The following is a 22254-nucleotide window of genomic DNA, read 5'->3' as shown; positions in this document are numbered from 1 at the left end:
AGCATTCACTAAAAATAAGAAACCCCATAGGTGGGATTGCCCAATGAAGGAGCAGTTTCCCCATAGGTGGTTGCAGTGCTGGAGAGAGAATCCCCTGTATTTGCTCTTGGTTCCAGCCCATCCTTATGCCTGCCAAATGTTGGTAGTGTGTATGGAAATATTGCCATAAAAACAGGCTGTAGATAATGCAGCAGTTATTTGTCCAACACACGCTTCTTCGTACTGAACAAGTTTTGTAAGGTAAAAACAACTTTGAAGGTATTGGCAGCTGTTTTTAGATTTTTCATGTCATTCATCCCTCTTGTGGGAAGCTTAGGAGCAAGGGTACAGAGTCACCCTTTGTTGTTTTAAGTCAAGCCAGGAGCTGTCTGCTACTATTGTTTCATATACGTGTTTGTGCACTGAAGCCAGTGAGGTACACAGTGCAGAGGATATGACCTTCCGTAGCACGCATTCCAAGAGCATGCAATAATGGCAGCTCTTTAAAACAAGATTAATTGGCCTCAAAGTTGGCAGGGTGACCTATGTATGTTTGTGATTACCTATACAATACATATGCCATTCACGTGACCAAGATTTTAAAAAAATAATTAAAGAAATTAAGGATGTTGGATTTTGGGTGTCATGGCTTGTATCCCTCTAAGCCCCCAGAAGGATCAGTCTTTTTAAAGTGGCTCGCATCAGGCACTCCTATGAAACTGCCTTTTAAAATTATGGCCAGCATCTTTAGTTGAGATTCTGCTTCTGTATCATTTTAGATGCTTTGATGCAAGCAAGCAGAGACATGTGACTTCTCCATTTAAAAAGCATACTGCACAATCAGCGAGACTCAGAATGACATCAGTGGGACTCAAAAAGTGCTTCGTTTTAGCTAGATTGCACTCTTAAATTAGCAAAACTGGAAGGGGCCATAGCCCAGTACATGTTGTTCATACAGAAGGTCCTAGGTTGAATCTCTAGTATCTCCAGATTCAAAACCAAAAACAGAAAATGAGCAGGTAGACAGTGCTGGAGATCTTGGAGAGTCAAAGTCAGACAATACTGCCTAGATGGACAAATAGTCTAACTGGGTATAAGGTTGCTTCCTATGTTCCTATGAAGTTGGGAATACAAATACCTGCATTTCTGGAGAACCTAACAAGTTTAATTGTCATATTCTTTGTTATTTCACACATTTCTTTCAGCCGTTCTACTTTTCCTAATGATTACCTCATAATATGAGAAATTTTTATCTGGACCATGTCATGGACAGATATGGAAAAGATACATTTAGTTAATTACAACTGAATCTTAAACCCCTAAAGAACTTCTGTGGATAAATATAAGGTTATTAATACATTGAAACTCCTGTGATCCCTGTTGACTCTAACTGAATTTCCTATGTAATGTTTGTGTTTTGTTAGAATATTTTTTATGTGCTCATTGATTATATTGAAAACATGTGATTAAAACTCAATAAAAATAATTTTAAAAAATGTTTATCTGGAAATGTCAAGAGGGAAACAGAATCCAAAGTATTAAACACAGATGTGTGGGAACTCTCACATATTACAGTGAACCAAGTGAAGCCTTCTTCCAATGAGATTTTTTATTTACGGTGTAATCATATTCATGTTTAGATGGCAAAAGTCCCACAACTTCCAGCATGCCCCAGCCATTATGGGACTTTTTTCTGTCTAAACATGCATAGGATTGTGTCCTTATCCTATTCAGGTTTGACAGTATTATGTAATGTTGATATTGGTCCTGTATAAAAGCTAAATGAGAGAACTGGGTTCTTCACATTCAAATTTCCAAACTGAATTGATAAACAGAGAATATTTTTTTAAAGTATGAGTAGCAGAAGCTATCTGTGTGCACAAATATTAATAATTTCACATGACACTTCTGCATTGATTTTAAGTGCACTATAAGGCGGTGGGATGGGTGGGCTTGAGATGTCAGTTTTGAGTTTTCCTTTTTAAAAAAATGCAGTTTGGGAGGACTGTATGTTTGTATGGCCTTCTGTTTATCTAATATAAAATTACACATCCAATAGTAAGATCCAAAGTGTAGAACTATGCAGTTCCTTCATGCGTGTGTATCTCATGTGCCTTTTATTCATTGATTCTCCAACTATCAGTGAGGTGGGTTAGAAAATTTTCCAGTGCTTTATTTTTCCACAGAAAATTTTCCATTTCATAAGTTCATTAACTGCAAATACAGTATTAGGCAAGCTTGGCAGTTTCAAAGTTGTAATGAATGTTTTTCAGGTAATTATCCCTAGCAAGTAGGTGAGAGAATACAAGCATGTCACTGAAATACATATATGTGTCAGAGTGAATTAAACTAATAAGTAGTGGCAGCAAAACTGAATGTGACCGAACAACCTTAGTGGAAGAGAGTAGAACTGTGCTGAAATAGACGAGTTGTTGTCAGCATATCATGCACACAGTTCTTTGGCTTGCTAACATTAATTAGTGTTTCAACAGTTTTCAGTATCTCTGGGTTTTTTTCTTAAATTTAACAAAATTTACAAATTGTAACCAAAAAAGGTTTTCCTCAGTTTGCATTGGAAAATTTTCTGATACCCTAGATAGATCGAATTTATTTTATGTGTATCTAGTAAACAACAAAGCTTAAAATATGTTTTTTTTTTTGCTCCAATACACCACAAGTATTTGACCTGTTAAATGTTATTAACACACTTCATGTGATTGAAATGTTATTAATGTTATCTAAATAAACTGGATCTCTCTAAGGTATCAGAAAATTTTCCAATGCAAACTGAAAAACCAACATCACTGCCAACAATCCAAAGTCATAAGCAACAGGGTCCATAGCTCAGTTGTAGGGGAGCACATAGCTCAGTGGTAGAGCTCATGCTTTGCAAGCAGAAGGTTCCAGCTTCACTCCCCAGCATTTCCAGGTAGAGCTGGGGAACACTCCGGTCTGAAACCCTGGAAAGCTATTGCGAGTCAGTGTAGATACTGAGCTAGATGGACCAATGGTGCAGCTCAGTATAAGGTGGTTTCCTATGTTCCCCCTGCTTCCTTACAGGAAGCTTCCATAGTTTTTAAAATATTAAAATCAGGCTGCTATAGAAATATATCAACTAGTCAATCTATCTGTAGTTACACAAGCCAATTTGGAAAGGAAATTTCCCTTTGTTTGGGTTATTGAGCTTTGGCAACATTTGGGGGTTCACATCTCTCCCATGTTACATGAGCTATACATATACATTCAATTATTAGCCCTTGTACACACAGATTTATTCTGAGACACAAAAGTGGAATAAATATAAGTTGGGGTTAGCCAAACAACTCAGGTAAGTATGAATATCTTGCCTAGACTCCTCTTCTTATTCCAGATAATTTGGCTTCATCTCAAACTCTGGCCAAATGGAGCACATTGTCAGATTTATCTGGTCAGAATGGAAGTTAAGGTTAAAGCACTCTTAGTAGACACCAGACAACACGAAGCCTTGCAGTGCTGAATTTGGAATTATGTAGTTGTCCAACTCAGATTTCTTGTAGGATGGCTGTATCCCTCCTCAGAGCACCAGTGAATGTACATAGTAAATACAACAGGCAGTGGGTATCTAGCCTCTAGATGTCTTGATATGGGCCAGACACAGTGACAGACCTAAGTGCATCTTTGGAACCCAGTGATTAGAGACACTGTACTTACTTGGGAATGCTGGTGGAAAATTGGCTCCTGGTCTGTCTCCGCTAATGTCAGTGCTGCATCATCCAGAATATGCAGCACACAACAGTCCTGAAGGCTTTGGGGCTTAGATGCTCAAAAGTTTATAGTTTGTTTGATTTATTAGATAAAGGCTAACCTCTCCCATATGCATGTATCTTGAAAAAATCCAAACCAGTTGCATTGCCTTTTTTATCAGTACCTGCAAATACATCATTTCCTTAGCCGGACTTGTATCAGGCAGGCAGGCAGCCAAATGCCCACTCACTTCTTTTGAAACCTTTATAGACGCTGCTGTTACTTTTGCTAAAGGTATGATATTATCTATTTTTATTTTATAATCCAAATGCCATTATTGGAAGACAACACACCCTATTTATGGCTATGGGAGAGTGATGTAGATGAGTCTTCGGAAGAAGATGACCGGTGGTGTATTTGGATTTCTTTTGCACCTTTATCAATTAACAATAATATAAGAAAGCTCAGTACAAAGTTCTCAGTAGGTGTTATACTACTTCTGAAAGTCTTTACCTAATAAATGCAAACTATAATCAAACTATGGTTGGAAATGTGTGGGCAGATTGGTTCAGTTTTAGTTTTGGTGGGAACGTTCAGCAGTGTGGGAGATTTGGAATATGGTTTCTGATTACAAGGAATTTCTCCATGTTAAGACTACTGGAAACTCTTAAACCTTATACTTCATCATTTTGATCCTAATGACTCTGATTTCCTGCATAAAGATATTCTTGAGGAATTCTATACAGCAGCAAAGTCATGTATAGCACATAGGCAATCTAAATAGCAGTGGACTGATAAAATTTGGGAAACGATGATGATGTGCAAACTTACTCAGCAAGCAAGGAGCCTTAGTATTAAAAAAGATATCGTGGCACTATGATTTCCTTTTATTTCCTAATGAAAATGAAACGTGACAGACTGCTGATCAAATTCCAATCAAGTACAGGTAGATTTCATTTCATTCATTCATGTTTTACATTTCTATACCACACAATAGCCAAAGCTCTCTGGGCAGTTTACAAGGATTAAAACCTTTAAAATACATTATAAAAACCATTTACATACAAACATATAAACAGACAGCACACACAGAGTCACACATATATCTAAAAGAATTTTAAACAATCAACAATAAGAAAAATCCAAGCCCCCCCCCCCAAATATATATGTATACGCGCGCGCGCGCACACACACACACACACACACACACACGTGGGTGACCAGCCAGATGGGCGATTAATAAATTTAATAATAAATAATAATAAATGTGAACGTGTTGCTGCATTCATAAGGACTCAGAAAGTTATATGCATATCTGATGCAAGGGTGGGGGAGTTTCTCTCATGAGCTGGCAACCCCAGCGGACCAGTTGCAGAAAGGTGCTGACATAGGGAACGAGGAAACAAGGATTTCTGCTGCAAAGGTGCCTGAGATAGTGACAGAGCAAGCCACAGTTTGCCTAATCGTCTGTCAGGAGTAACGGGGGTTATTGAGCAAACAACCAATCCACACTGGCTTATCTTCAAAGTGGCTTAGTGTGATGTGCGAACTTGCCCACTTAGTTCATTGGAGAGGTTTGATTTGGAACAGGGACTTTCGGGCTCATAGCTCAATCTTTTAGGCTATATACCTATTTTGGAGTAATTCCCATTAAACTCAGTGAGACTTAACTCTGAGTAGACACACAAAGAATTGTATGTTTAGCCACTATGCCACAGTAACACTGACTGTCACTGATGCCTTTTTGGTCACATATAAGTTGTTTTCATGGTGTGTATTTTTAAACATTTGTGACAGTAAAAATGCAGAACACAGAATTTAAAAAGTGTACTTATAATGAAACTAGAAATATACTGGCCTGTAATTCACCCTCGAGCACACTCAGAAGAAATAAGAGATCATCCCGGGAAAGGTCTTCACCCTTCTTGGAATAATTTCTCTGTTTCTTGTCTAATTCAGGATTTCTTAGGATGGTATCTGTTTCCGGTGCACGGCATTTTTCTGTTTGTCTTCTCTTCATTTTTACTCTCCCTGTATCTTCCATATAGCTGTCACTTAGCATTTGTTGACTGTGTGCTGACTTGGAAGAATTTTCTCTGCTGTTACTTCTGGAATGCATTTCCAAATACCTGGTGAAGGAAGATCAAAAACCAGTTGTAAAAACACAACAAAAATTAGAAAATCCTGGGGTTTAATGCATGGCAGAATTTGCCTTGGATCTAGCGTACCATTTTAAGGTCTCTTTGCATCTCATCAGGAGTCAGAGCTAGCCCAAAATTCATTTTCAGGCAGGCATTACACAAAAGGTTCACAAACTTGAACCATTGTGAAAGTAGGAGGGAATGGTGGTGTGGAATTCTTAGATTGCCTTTGGCTGCTTCTTCAGTCAGACTTGTTCAATGAAGTTACATTAAAGGGCTGAGATGAGAGATTTAATTTGTTCCTGAAGTTTATCAAAGCAACTTCTTGTACCTATTGTATAGTTTTATCATAAATTTCTTATTTTCTAATAATTAAAGCCAGTCTTCTCACTACAGTAGCTAAACATGGCATCTCTTTACATACAGATAGCTAAAGTTTAGAGAATTTTATACCCAATGCATGTAACATGTCAGTCTCTCCACTGCAATCACAGGAAAAAGGAAAGGTGCATGCACCAAGTCATTGCTGACTCCTAGAGGGACGCTGCTTGTGCTGGCATTTTCATGGCAGATTATAGCGGGGTGGTTTGCCATTGCCTTCCCCAGTCATGACTACCTTTCCCCCAGCAAGCTGGGTACTCATTTTACCGACCTCGGAAGGATGGAAGGCTGAGTTGACCTGAGCCAGTTACCTGGGACCCAGCTTCCTCTTGGATCGAACTCAGGTCGTGGGAAGAGTTTCGGTTGCAATACCTACCACTCTGCGCCACACAAGGCTCTACTGCAATCACAATTCCCCATGAAATCATGATGTTCCACATGATGAAATATCCTAAATATCCTCAGGTTGCATTAGAGAACTGCCTGCAATACTGGTGTTATATTATAGGAACACAGGAAGTTTCCTTACAGTACGTCCGATCATTGGTTCAACTACCTCAGTGTTGTCTATGCTGACTGGCGGCAGTTCTCCATTGTTTCAGACAGGGGCCTTTCCCAGTTGCCATTCCACATTACAAGCACTGAATAACTTAAGTATAAGTTAAACATCAGAGGGAACAGATTAAAAATCACACGAAGTGAGACTAAAGCCTAGCTGAAGCAAAAAGGTCTGCAGTCTCCGGTGGATGAGCAACAAATTGGTGGCTGAGCAGATCTCCTAGGGTGAGATGTTCCACAGTCTGGGCCCTGCCACCTCTTACCCCACCTACCCCCAGGGTGAGGCACACAGCTCACTGGTTAGGCAGGATCATGTAGGAGGAGATGGTCCTTTAGGGATCCTGGTGCCGTGTCATTTAGGGCTTATAGATGATAACCAACGCTTTGAATTGTGCCTGAAAACAAACCCAGCAGCCAGTAAAATTGATGCAGAAGTGGAGTAACATGCTCATTCGCCAGCTGTAATAACTTTTATAAGTTTTTTTTAAAAGAAAATATTTTATTCTAAGTTAATTGACCTGTGCCCAGTGTGGTGGTAAAGACCAAAGAAAATATAAACCAACATGGTCAAATGAATAGGATTGTAGGCTGAGTCTGAAGAGTATCACATTTGCTCTTGATTTAGTTGACCCTACTTACAGAATGAAGAACAGTGAAGAAAACTATTTTCAAAACAGGAACCTGCAATATCTCAGAATATTACCAGCAATAGTCCCTTATGGAAGATTTTAGAAAACTAGGATGACAGGCATTTCTGCCATTTCTCATATTACACTAACCACAAAACATGCATGGAATGTAGATTTTGAAAAGTGTTTTCCTATATGTATATACATTTAAAAACATCTGGATTAAGTAGTTAGGATGTAGCATGAATTAAATACTGTGATATAATATTCCATCACTGGCAGGTGGTTATGCAGGGGTGCCTAATATAATTGTCTGACATGCTGGATGAGTACTTATAGGATACAAGATCTGATGTTGCATAGTGAGGGAGAAAATGTTGTGCATTTTCTTAAGAAAAAGTGGGGGGGAAGCTCTTTGTGCAGTTGTTTGATTTGGGTTGAGGGGACAAAACATCTTTACTTTAAGTCACTGAGTCACCAGCTAAAAGTTTCAGCTAAATGAAAATTTGGCTTCTTTTCACACAAAAGCAATCAGGTTCTGCAGAAATGCATTTAGCCCTCTTCCCCTTGAAATTTCTGTACTTGCCCTCCAAACAGACTTCAAACACCCACTCACAACGTGATGTTTGATCTTCATAGCATAGCTGACTGTGAGTCACAAGTTTAACAGCATTAATTTTGCTGCCTTCCAGCCTTCCCCAGCCTGGTGCCCTCCAGATGTTGTGGTCTACAGCTCCCAGCATTCCCGACCAGTGGCCTTGCTAGCTGGGGCTGGGAGCTGAAGTCCAAAACATCTAGATGGCACCAGGTTGGGGAAGGGTGCTGTTGAGGATATGTGCAACACAGTTTTCTGTAATATAGCTCAGCTTTTGGATTGCCACAGTTCCCCTTAAAGTTTAGAAAAGGCATACTATAATGCACACAAAGGGTGATGTATAGAAACTTTAAATATTCCCTCTAAAAATGAACTCAGACTGTGAATGCCGACAAGATCGTAGCAAAAATGAGGCTACTGAGAAACAAGAGGTAGGTAACAACATGCTTAGGGGCACTATGAGGTTTGCAGAAGTAGAATCATAAGAGTTGGAAGGGATCTCATAGGCCATTTATCTCAACACCCTGCTCGATGAAAGGGTACATTTTTTTTTTTAGGAAAAAAACATGGAAGGGGGCAAAAGCATGCCCAATGGCCACATAATGTTGTCTGTGGGGTGGGGGTCAGGGAATGGAATGGAAGTGGACATCACAGGTTAGCTGCTGACAACACTGAGCAGGAGCCCTCCCAGCAACACTTTGTTTAGGTCAACTTGCATGAATCTGAAAGCATGGCTCAGATCCTGAGACCAGCTTGCTCTGTATTATGTCATGATTTTTCCTTAGAGCCGACAGTGGACTTCTCATGATAATGGTCTACCATGATTCTATGTGTGGATACGGTTACAGATATATCAGGGCTTCATTTGAAAAAACAGTTCATATGTGGCTATTTTTAGGATGCTCTGGGTGTGGTCAGCTCGCAGATACTAACATTAATTGGAAGTAGAGATAATAAAGAGCTGCTTTGTATCAAGATTTATTCCGGCTTTCGCTGGGCTTTATGATTCCTCTCATTGCATTGCCTCTGTCTTTGGTATTTTATTAATGCTTTGAGGACATGAATGAAATTGTGGTGGACATATTGAAACTCCTCCAAAGGGATGTTTTATATTACACTGAGCTTGGATGACTAATGCATCAGGCAGCTGGTATTGTGGCCTGTTTTGGTTTAGTAGAGGGTGTAAAGTGGTAAGAAATGCTAGTGCTTCTATGAAGCAAATAATTGATTCTTTAGAACCTCAGCATTCTTCTTTTTCTTTTTTTAAAACAGACCTCTGTTTCTTGGGATTCCTTTGTAGTTTATTTATTTTTATTTTTTAGAGTATAAGTGCATTTCAAAATATATTTCACATGTTTCTAATTTTATCCATGCTGCTGACTTAAGTAGTTTGTACCAATGCTTGGTAGAAAGTATTCATCACTTCCTTAGCAAATTAGATCTTAATTGGATTCACACAACTGTTTCTTCCAGGTGATGTTTTGCAATCTCCTCTTAGTGTGAACAGTTTGATGCATATCTGCTTTGATGATCACTCTTAATTTGGGAATCTTGATTTCTTTAAGCTGGTTGAGTTTAGGTTGGCCCATAGTTGAAAGGCCTGTTCATCCATTTGCAGTGGCCTTGTGTGTAGAAAGCCACCTCCTTTGTTCACCTGTGATGGGACTCCCTTCCCCAGTCCCATCTTCCATATACACCCAACCCAAACTTGGCAGTGGGACAGAACTACAAATGCAGCCACCACAGAATTTCAGTATCTTGAACACAACATAAATAGTGGCTGCATGCACAGCTCTGTCCCTGCAACAAGGAAAACTTTAGTCTGCCCACTGGATGTTCACCTGGGTGAGACTGACAGTCTCCTGGGCAAGGGCAAATGTCGGCTTTACAACAGGGATGGGAATGTGTGGCCCTCCAGATGTTGCTCCTACCATCCTTCATAATTTGCTCTGCTGGCTTGGGCTGATCGGTGCTGCAGTCTACCAACATCTAGAGGACCACACAATCTCCATCCCTAAAGTGGCCAGACTTCCACCCAAATACAGGTTAAAAGACAAGCCAAAATCCTGCATGCACTTACACATGCACATGATAGAGAAAAGTGAGAAAAGGGGTGGAAACTAAAACTTGTAAGAAAAGGACCTTTAGAAGATTGAGCAGAATTGAATGCTACATGCCTAGGGATCTGGTTGGATCGTTTCTAAAAATGGTGCAGGGAAACTACTGAAGTTGTTGAGAAAAAGGAGCCTTAGAAAAGGCTGCAGGTAGGTTGCTACTTCCACTAGAGTGGAGACCTAGGCAGCCAGAACATGTGTTCTGAGAAGAAAAGTTCTGATGAGGTTCCGTGGTTTAAAGTGATTTCAGTGAGGGAGCAAGAGGCGATGGACATAGCTAGGCACAGGGTTTGACATGCATCGAGAGAGTGTGCATTACTAAACTTCTGGGAGTCCGTGGAACAGTGGAGCTTGCCACGAACCAGAAGCATATGGTGCCAGACCTTATGGGAGGTCTGGAACCTGATTTTAGCAAATGATTTCAGCAGAGTAGCGAGGGTCCAAGAGCCAATGGGACTAGCAGGGATCTCTGGAGCCTGTGGTGCCCAGACCTTGGGAGGCCAGGAACGCTGAGTCTCAGAGCCCTCAGTTATTATAGGATTTCAACAAAAGGTACAAAGGGACAACAGCTCTGTGTCCAACATGGACAAGCAGACAAAAGAGGGGGATTGTAGACAAGGGTTTCAATATGGTGGACTCAGGATGAGCTAAATCTACTTGAGACAGTATTTTTCTGAGCTTGTGGTGGCCAGGGGTGGGGAGCCTCCACCCAACCCCACACTTGTAACTAATTATGCAATACCTTGGAGGTATGTAACTCTTTGCCTGGGGTGTATTTATGCCTAGTTCCTGATCATTGTGCCTGATCTAATTGTGAGGCACTTAACTTGGAGTGGCTTGATTAAGTCATAGTGCTGAATTTCTGTCCTGGATATGTGACTACATGCTAATGAACTTCACGGCACGATCACTTGCTTTTAGTCTCTGCCCAGTCCAGCTGGAGAAGCCCTCTTCAGCCTTGCCTTTCCATCAGGTTGAATCTCTTAAAGTAGGGGTGCAGAACCTCAAGCCCAGGATCCCAGTCTGTCCCTCTGGGTTTCCCCACAAGGCCATGCCCCTTTCCCCTGCCCCCCTTTTCCCTGGCCATCTATATTTGTGTGTGTGTGTGGGGGGGGGGTTCTCTGCTTTGGGACAGTTTTTCCCCCATTCTGGAAAGATGAAATGCTTCTCTCACTGGCAGTAAGAGCTTTAAGCTAAAATGTGATGGTCTTTTTAGTATTTTGGCCCTGCCCCTGTTGCCTTCAGCCTTGCCCTTCACTGGACTGCGTCCCCTGAGAATTTCTTCAAAATTGAATTTGGGGTGAAAGAGGTTCCGCACTCCTGTCTTAAAGTGCCAACACCAAGTCACACAAACTCCTAGGGCAGAGCGTCTTCCAGGCTTTCATGCCAAGCAGCCTGCCAACATGGTGATCACCGACACAGTTAGAGAGACATTCTGTAAGAAACCCCAAAATTTTGCCTTGCAGCCTTTCTCTGTTACTAGAGATTGTTTCTGTCTTTCCTAAGAGGAAGATACTGTTGCCTTACAAGTGCCTTGTTTTAAAATCTTCAGGTTGTATCCTATGTTAATCCTATTTACAGTAGATCCATTGAAGTGAATGGGACTTAAGTTAGACTAACATTGGATACAACCAATGTTGTAACCAGTTGTATCTTCAGCAGTACACATAGTGCATGGATGTAGCATGGATGTAGGCTACAATTTCACATCTAGACAAGAAACAAATTAATCTGTTTAATCTTCTACTTTTTCATCTTGGGAGTGCCAGGGGCTTGCATGTAGAAGCTTTCTCCAAAGGAGGAAATATAGAATGGTCAGTAGTGGCTACAGTGAAAACAAGGCCTCCATTATGGTTCCAAATTTTAATTTCAGCCGCTTTCGGGGGTGGGGTGGGGATTGACAGACATATTCACTTCAGCATAGCCATTCTTCACACATAAAGAAAGATGCCACAGCCCTTTGAATAGCCTGAGAACTGCTTCTTCAAAGGAAGATCAAACATCCTTACTAATGTCTGATAAACGGGCCTTCTTGATCTTTCATGTATTAATGTCAGTGGAGAGCCATGCATTTACAAACATCATCAGTGATCTGCTGTTGAAACCCAATATTTTTCTGGAGGGGGAGGAAAGAGACAAATAAGAAGTGTCCAAAAATTGCTCTTGATTTGTCAAAGAATTAAAAACACAACTTTAAATTTAAACATTTATTTTACATTGGAACAAAAGTACCGGGATGCTCTAACTTGGATTCCCGCAGTGAGCAGGGGGTTGGACTTGATGGCCTTGTAGGCCCCTTCCAACCCTACTATTCTATGATTCTACATGAAAAAAAGGAGGGAAAGCAGACAGATGATGAGGGATGGACTGCTTTTGTCAATATTGGGTGAACTTTCAAATGTTTACGTCTGGGAACTAACTTTCATTCTATTTATATGGATGCCATAAAGAACATTAGAAAAAGTAAACACGATCGTGTTGCCTAGTTAGTTTTCCTTGCACAGCTTTCCATCACACCCATGCATGAAAGCAAAATACCAGGGAGGGGGATGATGGAAGCGAATGAAGAAAAAAGAAAGGCAGGCAGAAAGGTGGTCCCAGGGTTTGGTCTTGAAGGCTTTTGATGCAGCAACTTTGGCTGAAGGTAAGCAGGCGTGGGCCTATTTGGTGCTTCGATAGAAGACCACTGGGAACCCCATGTGTGCTGCCTCGAGTTTCCCCATGGAAGAAAGGCAGGATTTAAATATAATAAATAAATTGCCTGACCAGCCACTGGAATGAGCTTCCTTTTCCCAGGAATGGCCAAACTCTTAAGTCAGAAGCATGGCAGGCACACACAAGGGAAAAGGCCTTTTCTGGTGTGGTGTCAAGATTGTGGAATATCCTCCCCAGAGAGCCTGGCCCTGTTGCTGCTCGTGTGTAGATGGGCACTTGAAACCACGCTCTTTCAGTGAGCATTTTAAAACTTTGCCTACTGAAATATGGCTTCAGTCTGTTCCGATTTGTTGTTTTTGATGTTTTTAACTATTAATATTGTATTTCTGTATTTTATCTCTTGTAGGATGCTTTGAATCTTTTGTATACAGAAAGTAGAAGCATAAATGAATAAACCAAATTAAAATTTTAAAACTGGTTCTTGCATAACTTTAATTGCATAATTTGCAGAAGTGCAAGTGTCTTTTGCTTTTGTTTCCCCCCTAGTTAGAATACTGGTCGAAGTGAGAATTGTGGATCTCATTGTAGGTTGCATTGATCGCCACACATTGTGTTACTTACAGTGCAATCCTGAGCATGTCTATTCAGATGCGAGACTCACTGAGTTCAATGGGACTTATTTCCAGGCAAATGTGTATAGCGGCCTTCCCCAACTAGTCCCTCCAGATGTTTTGGACTATGATTCCCAGGATTCCTGACCATTGGCCATGTTGGCTGGAGCTGATGGGGGTTGAAGACCAAAACATCTGGAGGGCACCTGGTTGGGGAAGGCTGGTGTTTAGGATTGCAGCCTTATGGGGAATTGGAAACACCAGGCACTTCTGCTTCTGTAAGCCATGCAGTTAAAGCAGCTTTCTCCAACCTTGTGCCTTCCAGATATGTTGGACTACAACTCAAATAATTCCCATGGTTGTGTTAAAGTAATGTCTGAGCCATCGCTCTGGTGTAACTGCCTTCTGACCAGCATTCTAATAAGTAATACATGATAATTTAGGTCTACTGCAGTGCCTAGCCCCAGTTATGGATAGGCATATACAGTCAGGCCCAGAAATATTGGAACAAGGATAACTGTTTTGGCAGTTGGCCTCTGTACACCACCACATTGAAGTGGAAAGGAAACACACCCAGATGGGAGCAAAGTCAGGACTTTCAGCTGTAATTCAAGGGGTTTGACAAAAGTGGGGCACTACCCATTCAGGAAGGACAGCCAGTGGCATACCCCCCCCATCATTGGTGGCTCATAAGTAATGGAACAAATGGCTGACAAGCAGCTGCGTGGCCAGGTGTGTGGCCTGTTTCCTGGGTACCCCATGACCAATCAGGCAGATGAAAGGCCTGGAGGTGGTTCTGAGTGTTACTTTGCATTTGGTAGCTGTTCACTGGAACTCCCAACATGAGGTCCAAAGAGGTGTCCATGAGAGTGAAGGAGACCATCATTAGGCCGAGGAAACAAAATAAACCCATCAAAGAGATAACAAAAACATTGGAAGTGGCCAATACAACAGTTTGGAACATCCTGAAAAAGAAGGAATTAACTGGCAAGTTCAGCAACAGCAAAAGGCCTGGAAGACCACGGAAGACAACTAAAGTGGATGACCGCAGAATTCTGCTCATGGTGAAGAAGAACTCTTTCACAACATCTAGCCAGGTCCAGAACACTCTTGCGGAGGTAGGCATGTCATTGTCAACATCTGCAGTCAAGGGAGGGCTTTATGAATGTAAATACAGAGGCTTCACAACAAGGTGCAAACCACTGGTAGCGCTCAAGAACCGAAAGGCCAGATTAGCCTTTGCCAGCAAATACCTAAAAAAAACCTGCCCAGTTCTGGAATAACATTCTTTGGACTGCTGAGACCAAGATTAACTAGTACCAGAATGATGGGAAGAGAAAAGTATGGAGAAGGAAAGCAACAGCTCATGATTCAGAGCATACCACATCATCTGTCAAACATGGTGGAGGCAGTGTTATGGCATGGGCATGTATGGCTGCCAATGGAACCGGGTCACTGGTGTTTATTGATGACCTGATTGCTGATAAAAGCAGCAGGATGACTTCTGAAGTGTATAGGGCTATACTTTCTGCTCAGATTCAGCCGAATGCTGCCAAACTGATAGGATGCCGCTTCATATTGCAGATGGATAATGACCCCAAACATACAGCAAAAGCTACCCAAGAGTTTCTCAGGGCAAAGAAGTGGGATGTTCTTCAATGGCCAAGTCAGTCACCTGATCTCAACCCAATAGAGCATGCTTTTCCCTTACTGAAGACAAGACTGAAGGCAGAAAGACCCACAAACAAGCAGCAGCTGAAGGCAGCTGCAGTAAAGGCCCTCAAAGCATCTCGAGAGAGGAAACTCAGCATTTGGTCATGTCCATGGGTTTCAAACTTCAGGCAGTCACTGACTGCAAAGAATTTTCATCCAGGTCTTAAAGGTGATCCTTAAGTTTGAAATGATGTTGGTTTGTTCCATTACTTATGAGCCACCAACGATGGGGGCGTGTGTATGCCACTGGCTGTCCTTCCTGAATGGTTAGTACCCCACTTTCGTCAAACCCCTTGAATTACAGCTGAAAGTCCTGAATTCACTCCCATCTGGCTGTGTTTCCTTTCAACTTCAATGTGGTGGTGTACAGAGGCCAACTGCCAAAGCAGTTATCCTTGTTCCAATATTTCTGGCCCTGACTGTAGATCTAGGTAGCAACCCCATGCCTTTAATGTTCTGAAACTCAGCGTGCTGCTCCAACACACAGAAAGATTATGTTTTCCGCAATGCTAGTTTTGAATGATACCCTCTTTTTATATGTAATCTATACAATTACAGACAGCACTCACTGTTCTAGGTTCAAGCAAACTTATTTTCAAGACTAGGTATAGTTTTGATGACCAGATATTAAGTCCATTGCATACATAAAGCAAAGAAAACAAAGTGAGTACCAAGCAGAAAATGAGAAAAAGGAGAGATGCTGGGGAAATGAGGAATGATAGGTGACTGAGGAATGACAGGTGACTGAGGAAGCAGGGCTGTTCAGCAAATCAGAGCCCTTTCAACATAGCAGTGTTTTAATGATTTGAGTGAAGCATAGATGGGTGAATCTGACAAGCTCAGTTTTGCGCAGGTTCTCAGTTTTTCACTTTGAAGTTCGTTCTGTCTTATTTCCATATCGGATTGCATTTTCTTTTGTCTGAGTATGGATTTTTGTGCACATATTTTTTAATGGAAAAATAGCCGTTTTTGTACATGTTTTAAAAAATGTATGCAACAGGGATGCAATTTGAATTGTTTCTTTTCTTGACATCTGTTTGCCTGCCTGCTGGATCTCCAACTACGTTTGTTGGAGTAGAAAGCTGATTGTGTGTAGGTGTGCATTTTAAATAATTTTCCAATGAATAAGGTGGCATATTTTTTCATTTTTTAAAATTGTTGCAAATTTTAACTGTAAGTCACATTGGAGGCCCTATTTGGGCTGAAAGGTGACTCATAAATTGATGAATAAATAATAGACACATTTTTCTGTGCATTTTTAAAAAGTGCACATTTTAAAAAATGCATACACTTTGTGTACACTTATTCTTTTTGTCACCCACACACTTTGGAAATGTATGGATTTCAGTGACAACTGTATTCTGGTTTCTTTTTAGGTTTGGGAAGTGTGAATTTGCAAAGTTCATTATTTGAATTTCTCACCCATCCCTAGTCATCTTGGGTGATGTGGTGGGCCTGTACCCTGGTCCATCTGAAGTATAATGCTTGGAAGGATTTTGCATACTACTAAAAGGTCTATAAAACTGTACACTCTTAAACAATCAATCTTGATCCAGCCTTCTGAAGCAAAAGGTCTATTAATTATGTCCTTTGATTTCTCTGTGCAGATTATTCTGAATTTTACGTTTACATCTACAGTGTGTGTAGATTTCACTAGGGTTGCAATCTGAATTGGTTCTTTTCTTGACATCTGTTTGACCGCATGCTGGATCTCCAACTACATTTGTTGGAGTAGAAAGCTGATTGTGTACAGGTATGCATGCTGCACTGTATTAACCACCACCAGATGAAAACTTTTAAGAAACTTTATAAAATGGCTTTTATTTGAGCATGAAGACATCCACAGAGTCAGTTAGCATTTTCAGGAATCTCAGTGGCTCTCCTGAGGAGTTTTCTGAAATGCAGTAAACTTCCATAGGAGACCACATAAGAGTGTACATTTTAAATAGATACTGTCTGGTCATCTTCACATGTCTCCTTACAGTATAAACAATAATTTACTGGATAACTATGCAAGATAGGTCTGTCCTTTTGTATGTTCTTTTCGTTATTTTTTTTTAATTATTAGTTTTCTATTTGTTGGGAGGGGGCCACTAAAAATTATTTCTTTTTCCTCCATTTCACCACTACAAGCTCCTTGTTTGAGCAGCCTTCTTCCATCCTTACAGCCGCAGCTGTAGTTTTATCCTGTTTCTGAATATGATGTCATTCATTCCTGTTGAGTAACACACACTTGACATGAGATAGCTTTGAATGCAGATTGAGTCAATTGTTCAAAATGAAACAATTCTGGCTGATGATATAGCAAAGTATGAGAAAAGGGGGCCCAGAATTGAAAGATTTGAGAGACTTCAGATCAGTCCCCTGCTCTATAATGTATAATGAAATAAACAAGTCACTGCAAGAAAAGACTTTTCTAGGCCAGGAACTCAGGATCAGACTCCAAGCACTTCTATTCTGTAGAATGTTAATAAAGACCCGTGATGGGATTATTTAGTAATGATGCCTCCTGTTAAAAAGGCAACTAGCAGAGAAAAAACAAATGCACACAAAGGGCTAAAAAGAAGAGACCACACCTATTTTTTAGTATAGAAAAGGAAAAATGGTTTACTCACAAATATTCTTGCATAAAGATGCAGGTACAGTGTGGGGTTTCAAAAGGAGTTTGTTCGATCTGTTTTGTGTTCCATTACACAGGCAGGACCAAGAGAGCAAGTACGTGTGCTCCCAGAAATGGTGGAAGGCAGAGAGAGAGAGAGAGAGAGAGAGAGGAAGGAAGGAAGGAAGGAAGGAAGGAAGGAAGGAAGGAGAGGAACAGGAAACCACACTGTAGGCCACAGAGATCCTAAGGCTAGCTATGCCCAATATTGCCAATTTTGCCATGCATTATCTAGCCAACTGCAACACTGCCCCCTTCCTGTAACTTGCAGACGAGGTTGCAGTATTACCAACAGAACTGCTTGTGTTGATGGGGAAGATCTGAAAAGTGGCTGTAATTGCATTCGGCAGAACACAGTTATGGTGGACTGCGCAATCAGGAGCCCTGAGCAGTCAAGGCTCTTGATCACAGGGAACACTGTAACTGCATTCAGCCAAATGCAGTTACAGCCACTCTTCAGGCCTCCCCAGTCATCATGAAAAAGTCATGGCATGGGGTTGGAGCACATGTCCCTGTCTCCCCTCCATGACTCGGATTTTCATATGCCTGAAATGCCTCTAGTGATTAAAAGATTGAACTATAGCTTGATTTGAATCTCACCTTTTCCATGAACTGACTAGGTGGTCTCAGGCCACCTGCTCTTTCTCATCTTTAACCACAGTCTGAGGATGCATTGGAAACCACCTTGGCATAAATGTTTATGAAGGACAGCATATAAATGCCATAAATAAGGGAGCAATCCTATGGCTGCTAGAGAGTGCCTAGACGGCCATAGGATTTTACGGTTCCCAGAAACCTGACTCCCCTTCTCTGCTGCCTCATAGCTGGCATGGTTCGTCCCTGGCTCTGTGCTCATAAGAGCAGTGCGGAGCAGGCAAAAAGGGGGCATTCCTGGGAGCGGAGAGGGGAGGAGACTGTGAAAGTGCCATTACGACGCTTCCTATGCACCATCCAGTCTCCCCCCCCATTCCGATGCACCCCAGCTGGACAGCTGAAATCATCTGTCTAGGTGCAAATGCAGGGCGGCCGGAGCACAGATGAGAGGATCCCCTCCGTTCTCTACCCACCCTGCATTGGATGGTTGACCGCCTCTGAGTTCAGCGGTGGCCAATGATACCATAGGATTGCGCCCTCCATAAATAATGTTAACATGCCTTTATGAGGTATTATAAGTAATACAAAAAATAATGTATGTAAAGCACTTTGAACCCTCTCTGAAGTGCTATATAAGTCATTATATACTCCCTTTCTTGATTTGCAGGATGCTATAAGTTTTAAGAGCCCTGGTCCATTTGAAAAAAGAGTCCTGGGGGTAGAGGTGGGGTATGTTGATCAAATCAGAGGAAAAGTCCTTCCACTGATCTTAATTAGCCTTTCTCTCCAAGGGCTGTCTTAGCTGCAAAGAGGAAAGAGCTCCTAACAAAGTATCCTAGAATGGAGGTATAAATAGTATTGGGGACATGCACCATGAGGCAAGTATCCCCGTAACCCCCATTTTGCCCCCCCCCAACTCTACCATACAATATAGGGTAAGGAAGGTAAAAATACCCTCCTCTTTATCCTGTGCTGTTCAGGTCCTGCTTATTGTAGTCCCGAACCTCAGCAAATAGTCATATAGTGTAATGGCACTACCCTTTTGGACTGCTAAGGTCCAGGGCTAGGTGAGCAGGAAACTGTTCATTTAACCCTGGAGCTTTGAAGACTTGTACTGTTGCATGTATGGGATTTCCTGGGTGTTTGTTGTTCCCCCTGATTCTACATGGGCCCCAGCTTGTTACTACTTATACCATTTTACTTGCTTGTGGTAAGGGCCACATAGGTTAAAATGGGAAATTAATTCATAAGATACCAGGACACACTGTATGTGATTTTTAAAATGTGGATAATATTCTGGTGTTCCATTGTTTAGTTTTGTTCCCATATTAATTAGGCATGCATTTCTATTCTCTCTTATAGGTGAGATTTGCCTGAGGTGCAAGGCTTCAACCTAGATATAATTCAGCTCTGAAAGCTTAACTAAATCCTAAATTATTACTATTGTATAGGGTCCCATAAAAATAGTTTGGGGTCTTAGTCAGAACTATGGTAATAAATGTGGTGTGTGGACTTTGAAATCTATTAAGAACAGAATCCTCGTGAAGTTATATGGGCCACCTGTACAAGACGTAACTCTGCTGAGACTGAAACCCCTCTATGGACCTGTGGAGCTCTTGTAAGAAATAGCCTTGTCAAAGTTGCAGCTGCCTTTCGAAGCACTTACTATGGATCCTCCTTTTCCCCTTGCTGATAGTTACAAAGTGCAAGTATTTTATGATTGTATAATGAGTGCAAACCATTGTGATTTAGGAACTACTTCAGGCTTTATTAAAAAAAAAAACACAGAACAAACACCCGAATCAGAGTTCTTAAAAAGATAATCTTCCTACTTTTGTCCACAAATGGACCTCCATGTCGTTCTTTGGTTAACACTCTGAAGTCAGGTTGTCTGAGATACTCAGTTTGGATTTTAGTGAGTATAGCAGTCTCTCTTCCAGGTAAGTTGGAGTTTGGTGGGATCTAAAAGGACCACATAAAGAGGTATACAGCCTTCTGTATGGCTAGGACTCATTCGTTTTACCTACTCATGCCATATATGCCTATCCATTCATTAAGATCTTCTCTTGAGGGTCTTCTGCAGGTGCCCCTACTGTCTGAGATGAGGTGGATGGCTACCAGGGAAAGACCTTTTCACTAATGGTGCCTAAATTATGGAATGCTCTTCTTAGAGAGGTTTGCCCCGAGCCTATTTTGACATCCTTTTGGCACCAGGCAAAGACCTTTTTATTTTATCAACCCTTTTAGACTTAATTTTAGTGCTGCTTGTTGTTTTTATCTGTCTCTTTAACCTCTTGCTGTCTTTTTAGTCTTTGTGTTTTATTATTCTGTTTTTTGTTACCTGTATTTTAATGCTTTGGATTTTCATTTTATGTAAAGCACTCTGAGAATTTCTACTGAAGGGCAGCATAGAGGCAGTATGTATTTCTGTAATAACAAACATTTTTGTCTTCTGAGATGATTTATTATTGTTTGTTAGCAAATTATTATTCAGAAGACCAGCATAGCATTTATGAACGTAGAGTGCTTGATGGATCCACATAGAACATATATCTAGTATATTTGTTTAATGAGTAGGGCCAGCCCTACCATTAGGCAGAGTGAGGCAGCTGCTTCAGGCGGCAAATGCTGTGTGTGGGTGAGAGAGAGATGTTGGGGGATGGAGCTGTGTATGGCATGTGGCCTGCCTTGCACCTCCTAAGCTAACCTGCTGCCCAGGTACAGTGGAGGAGACTGTCCCACCACTAGTGTTGAAGTCAAATTTAACTGACACTGTAGTCAGCCATGGAATGGAAGAAGGAAGCCATTTTGTCTTTTGCCTCAAGCAGCAAAATGTCTTCAACCAGGCCTGTAGGTTGTTCTTGACAGATAGGGTGTGTGTCACATGTTTCTAAAACTAAATTTGTAGGAATGCTTGTATGGGCAATCATATATCTTGGGGTTTTGAATTTTGAGATGTTTCCCTCTTACATGCCTAAGCCTCCAACTCACTTGCTCCTTTGTCTGCTTGCACACAGTGATTCTTTCCTTCCTTTCTTGCTTTGAGGGAAACTATGGTGATGTTAGCATCAGGCCCAGCACCTCTACAGATGCACCCCAAGAAGACATGGGAACTGATTCTGAGTCAGATGGGGAGGGGGAAGGAATTGTCAAAACGTCAAGGTTGCAGGAGAGGGCCCCCGGTGAGAATAATAGTGATAGAGAGGGTGAAGCCCAGCTGCAGTCTAGTCAGTTAGGTGACAGCCCAGCCCTCCCCTGAACCCATGGGAATTCAGGCTCCTAAGGAAGAGGAGGGGGTGGGAATAAGAAACCCTAGAGTCTGATGTCAGGTGAAAAGGGAGGAGCAATGTAGGGTCATGAGATGCTCCAAGAGACTTGCAGCAAGGGAGGTGACCCCATGGAAAGACTCACCTTGAGGGTGGGACTTGGTAGGCCACTCAGTCTGAGAAGGGGGGTCTGTAGTTACCAGTGGCAGTTTAGTAACGACTCTCATTCATGGTGCTTTATCCTTGGTACCTGAAGTCTGCTGTATTATGCAAAGCTTGCTAGGAAAGCTTGTTGCCAAATGCTGCATAAGGAGCCTGAGGCAAGGCCTGTTTGTCTGTAGCTTGCATAATAAAGGTAATTGACTGGAAACATGGCTTGACAGCTTGACTACAAAGGAAGCCAGGGGCTGGGCATCTGACAGGTCCATGCTTGTCCTGCAAATCAGGATTGCAAATGAGTGTTTGATCCTGGTTTATAGGATAAGTACAAACCAGATTTGCCTCAAACTAGGAAAGGAAAATGCTGCGTGCGAGGAAAGGAGGAATGGAGAGGGTGGAGTATATGACTCCAGGAGTCCAGCCAAGCTCACTTACATAAGCCAAACTATGATTTGCCATTCATTTGAACTATTTATC

General features: G+C 41.5%; 2 protein-coding genes across 2 annotated transcripts in view; one reads left to right on the top strand and one right to left on the bottom strand.

Moving 5' to 3' along the window:
- The window catches only part of FILIP1L (filamin A interacting protein 1 like), a 105971-nt gene extending 100150 nt beyond the window's left edge, over nt 1-5821 (bottom strand). The window contains exon 1 of the mRNA XM_084843218.1: nt 5561-5821. Coding sequence (XP_084699344.1) covers nt 5561-5821 — 261 coding nt within the window. The remainder of the gene's footprint in view (nt 1-5560) is intronic.
- Nucleotides 1-22254, top strand: part of CMSS1 (cms1 ribosomal small subunit homolog) — a 315244-nt gene that overhangs the window by 122427 nt on the left and 170563 nt on the right. The window lies entirely within an intron of this gene.

Source organism: Heloderma suspectum, chromosome 3 (assembly GCF_057233095.1).
Source record: "Heloderma suspectum isolate Gila_16-S chromosome 3, 16-S_ref, whole genome shotgun sequence".
Lineage (NCBI taxonomy): Eukaryota > Metazoa > Chordata > Lepidosauria > Squamata > Helodermatidae > Heloderma > Heloderma suspectum.
Note: the sequence above shows the minus strand (reverse complement) of the source record. Positions and strands in the feature narration are given on the sequence as shown.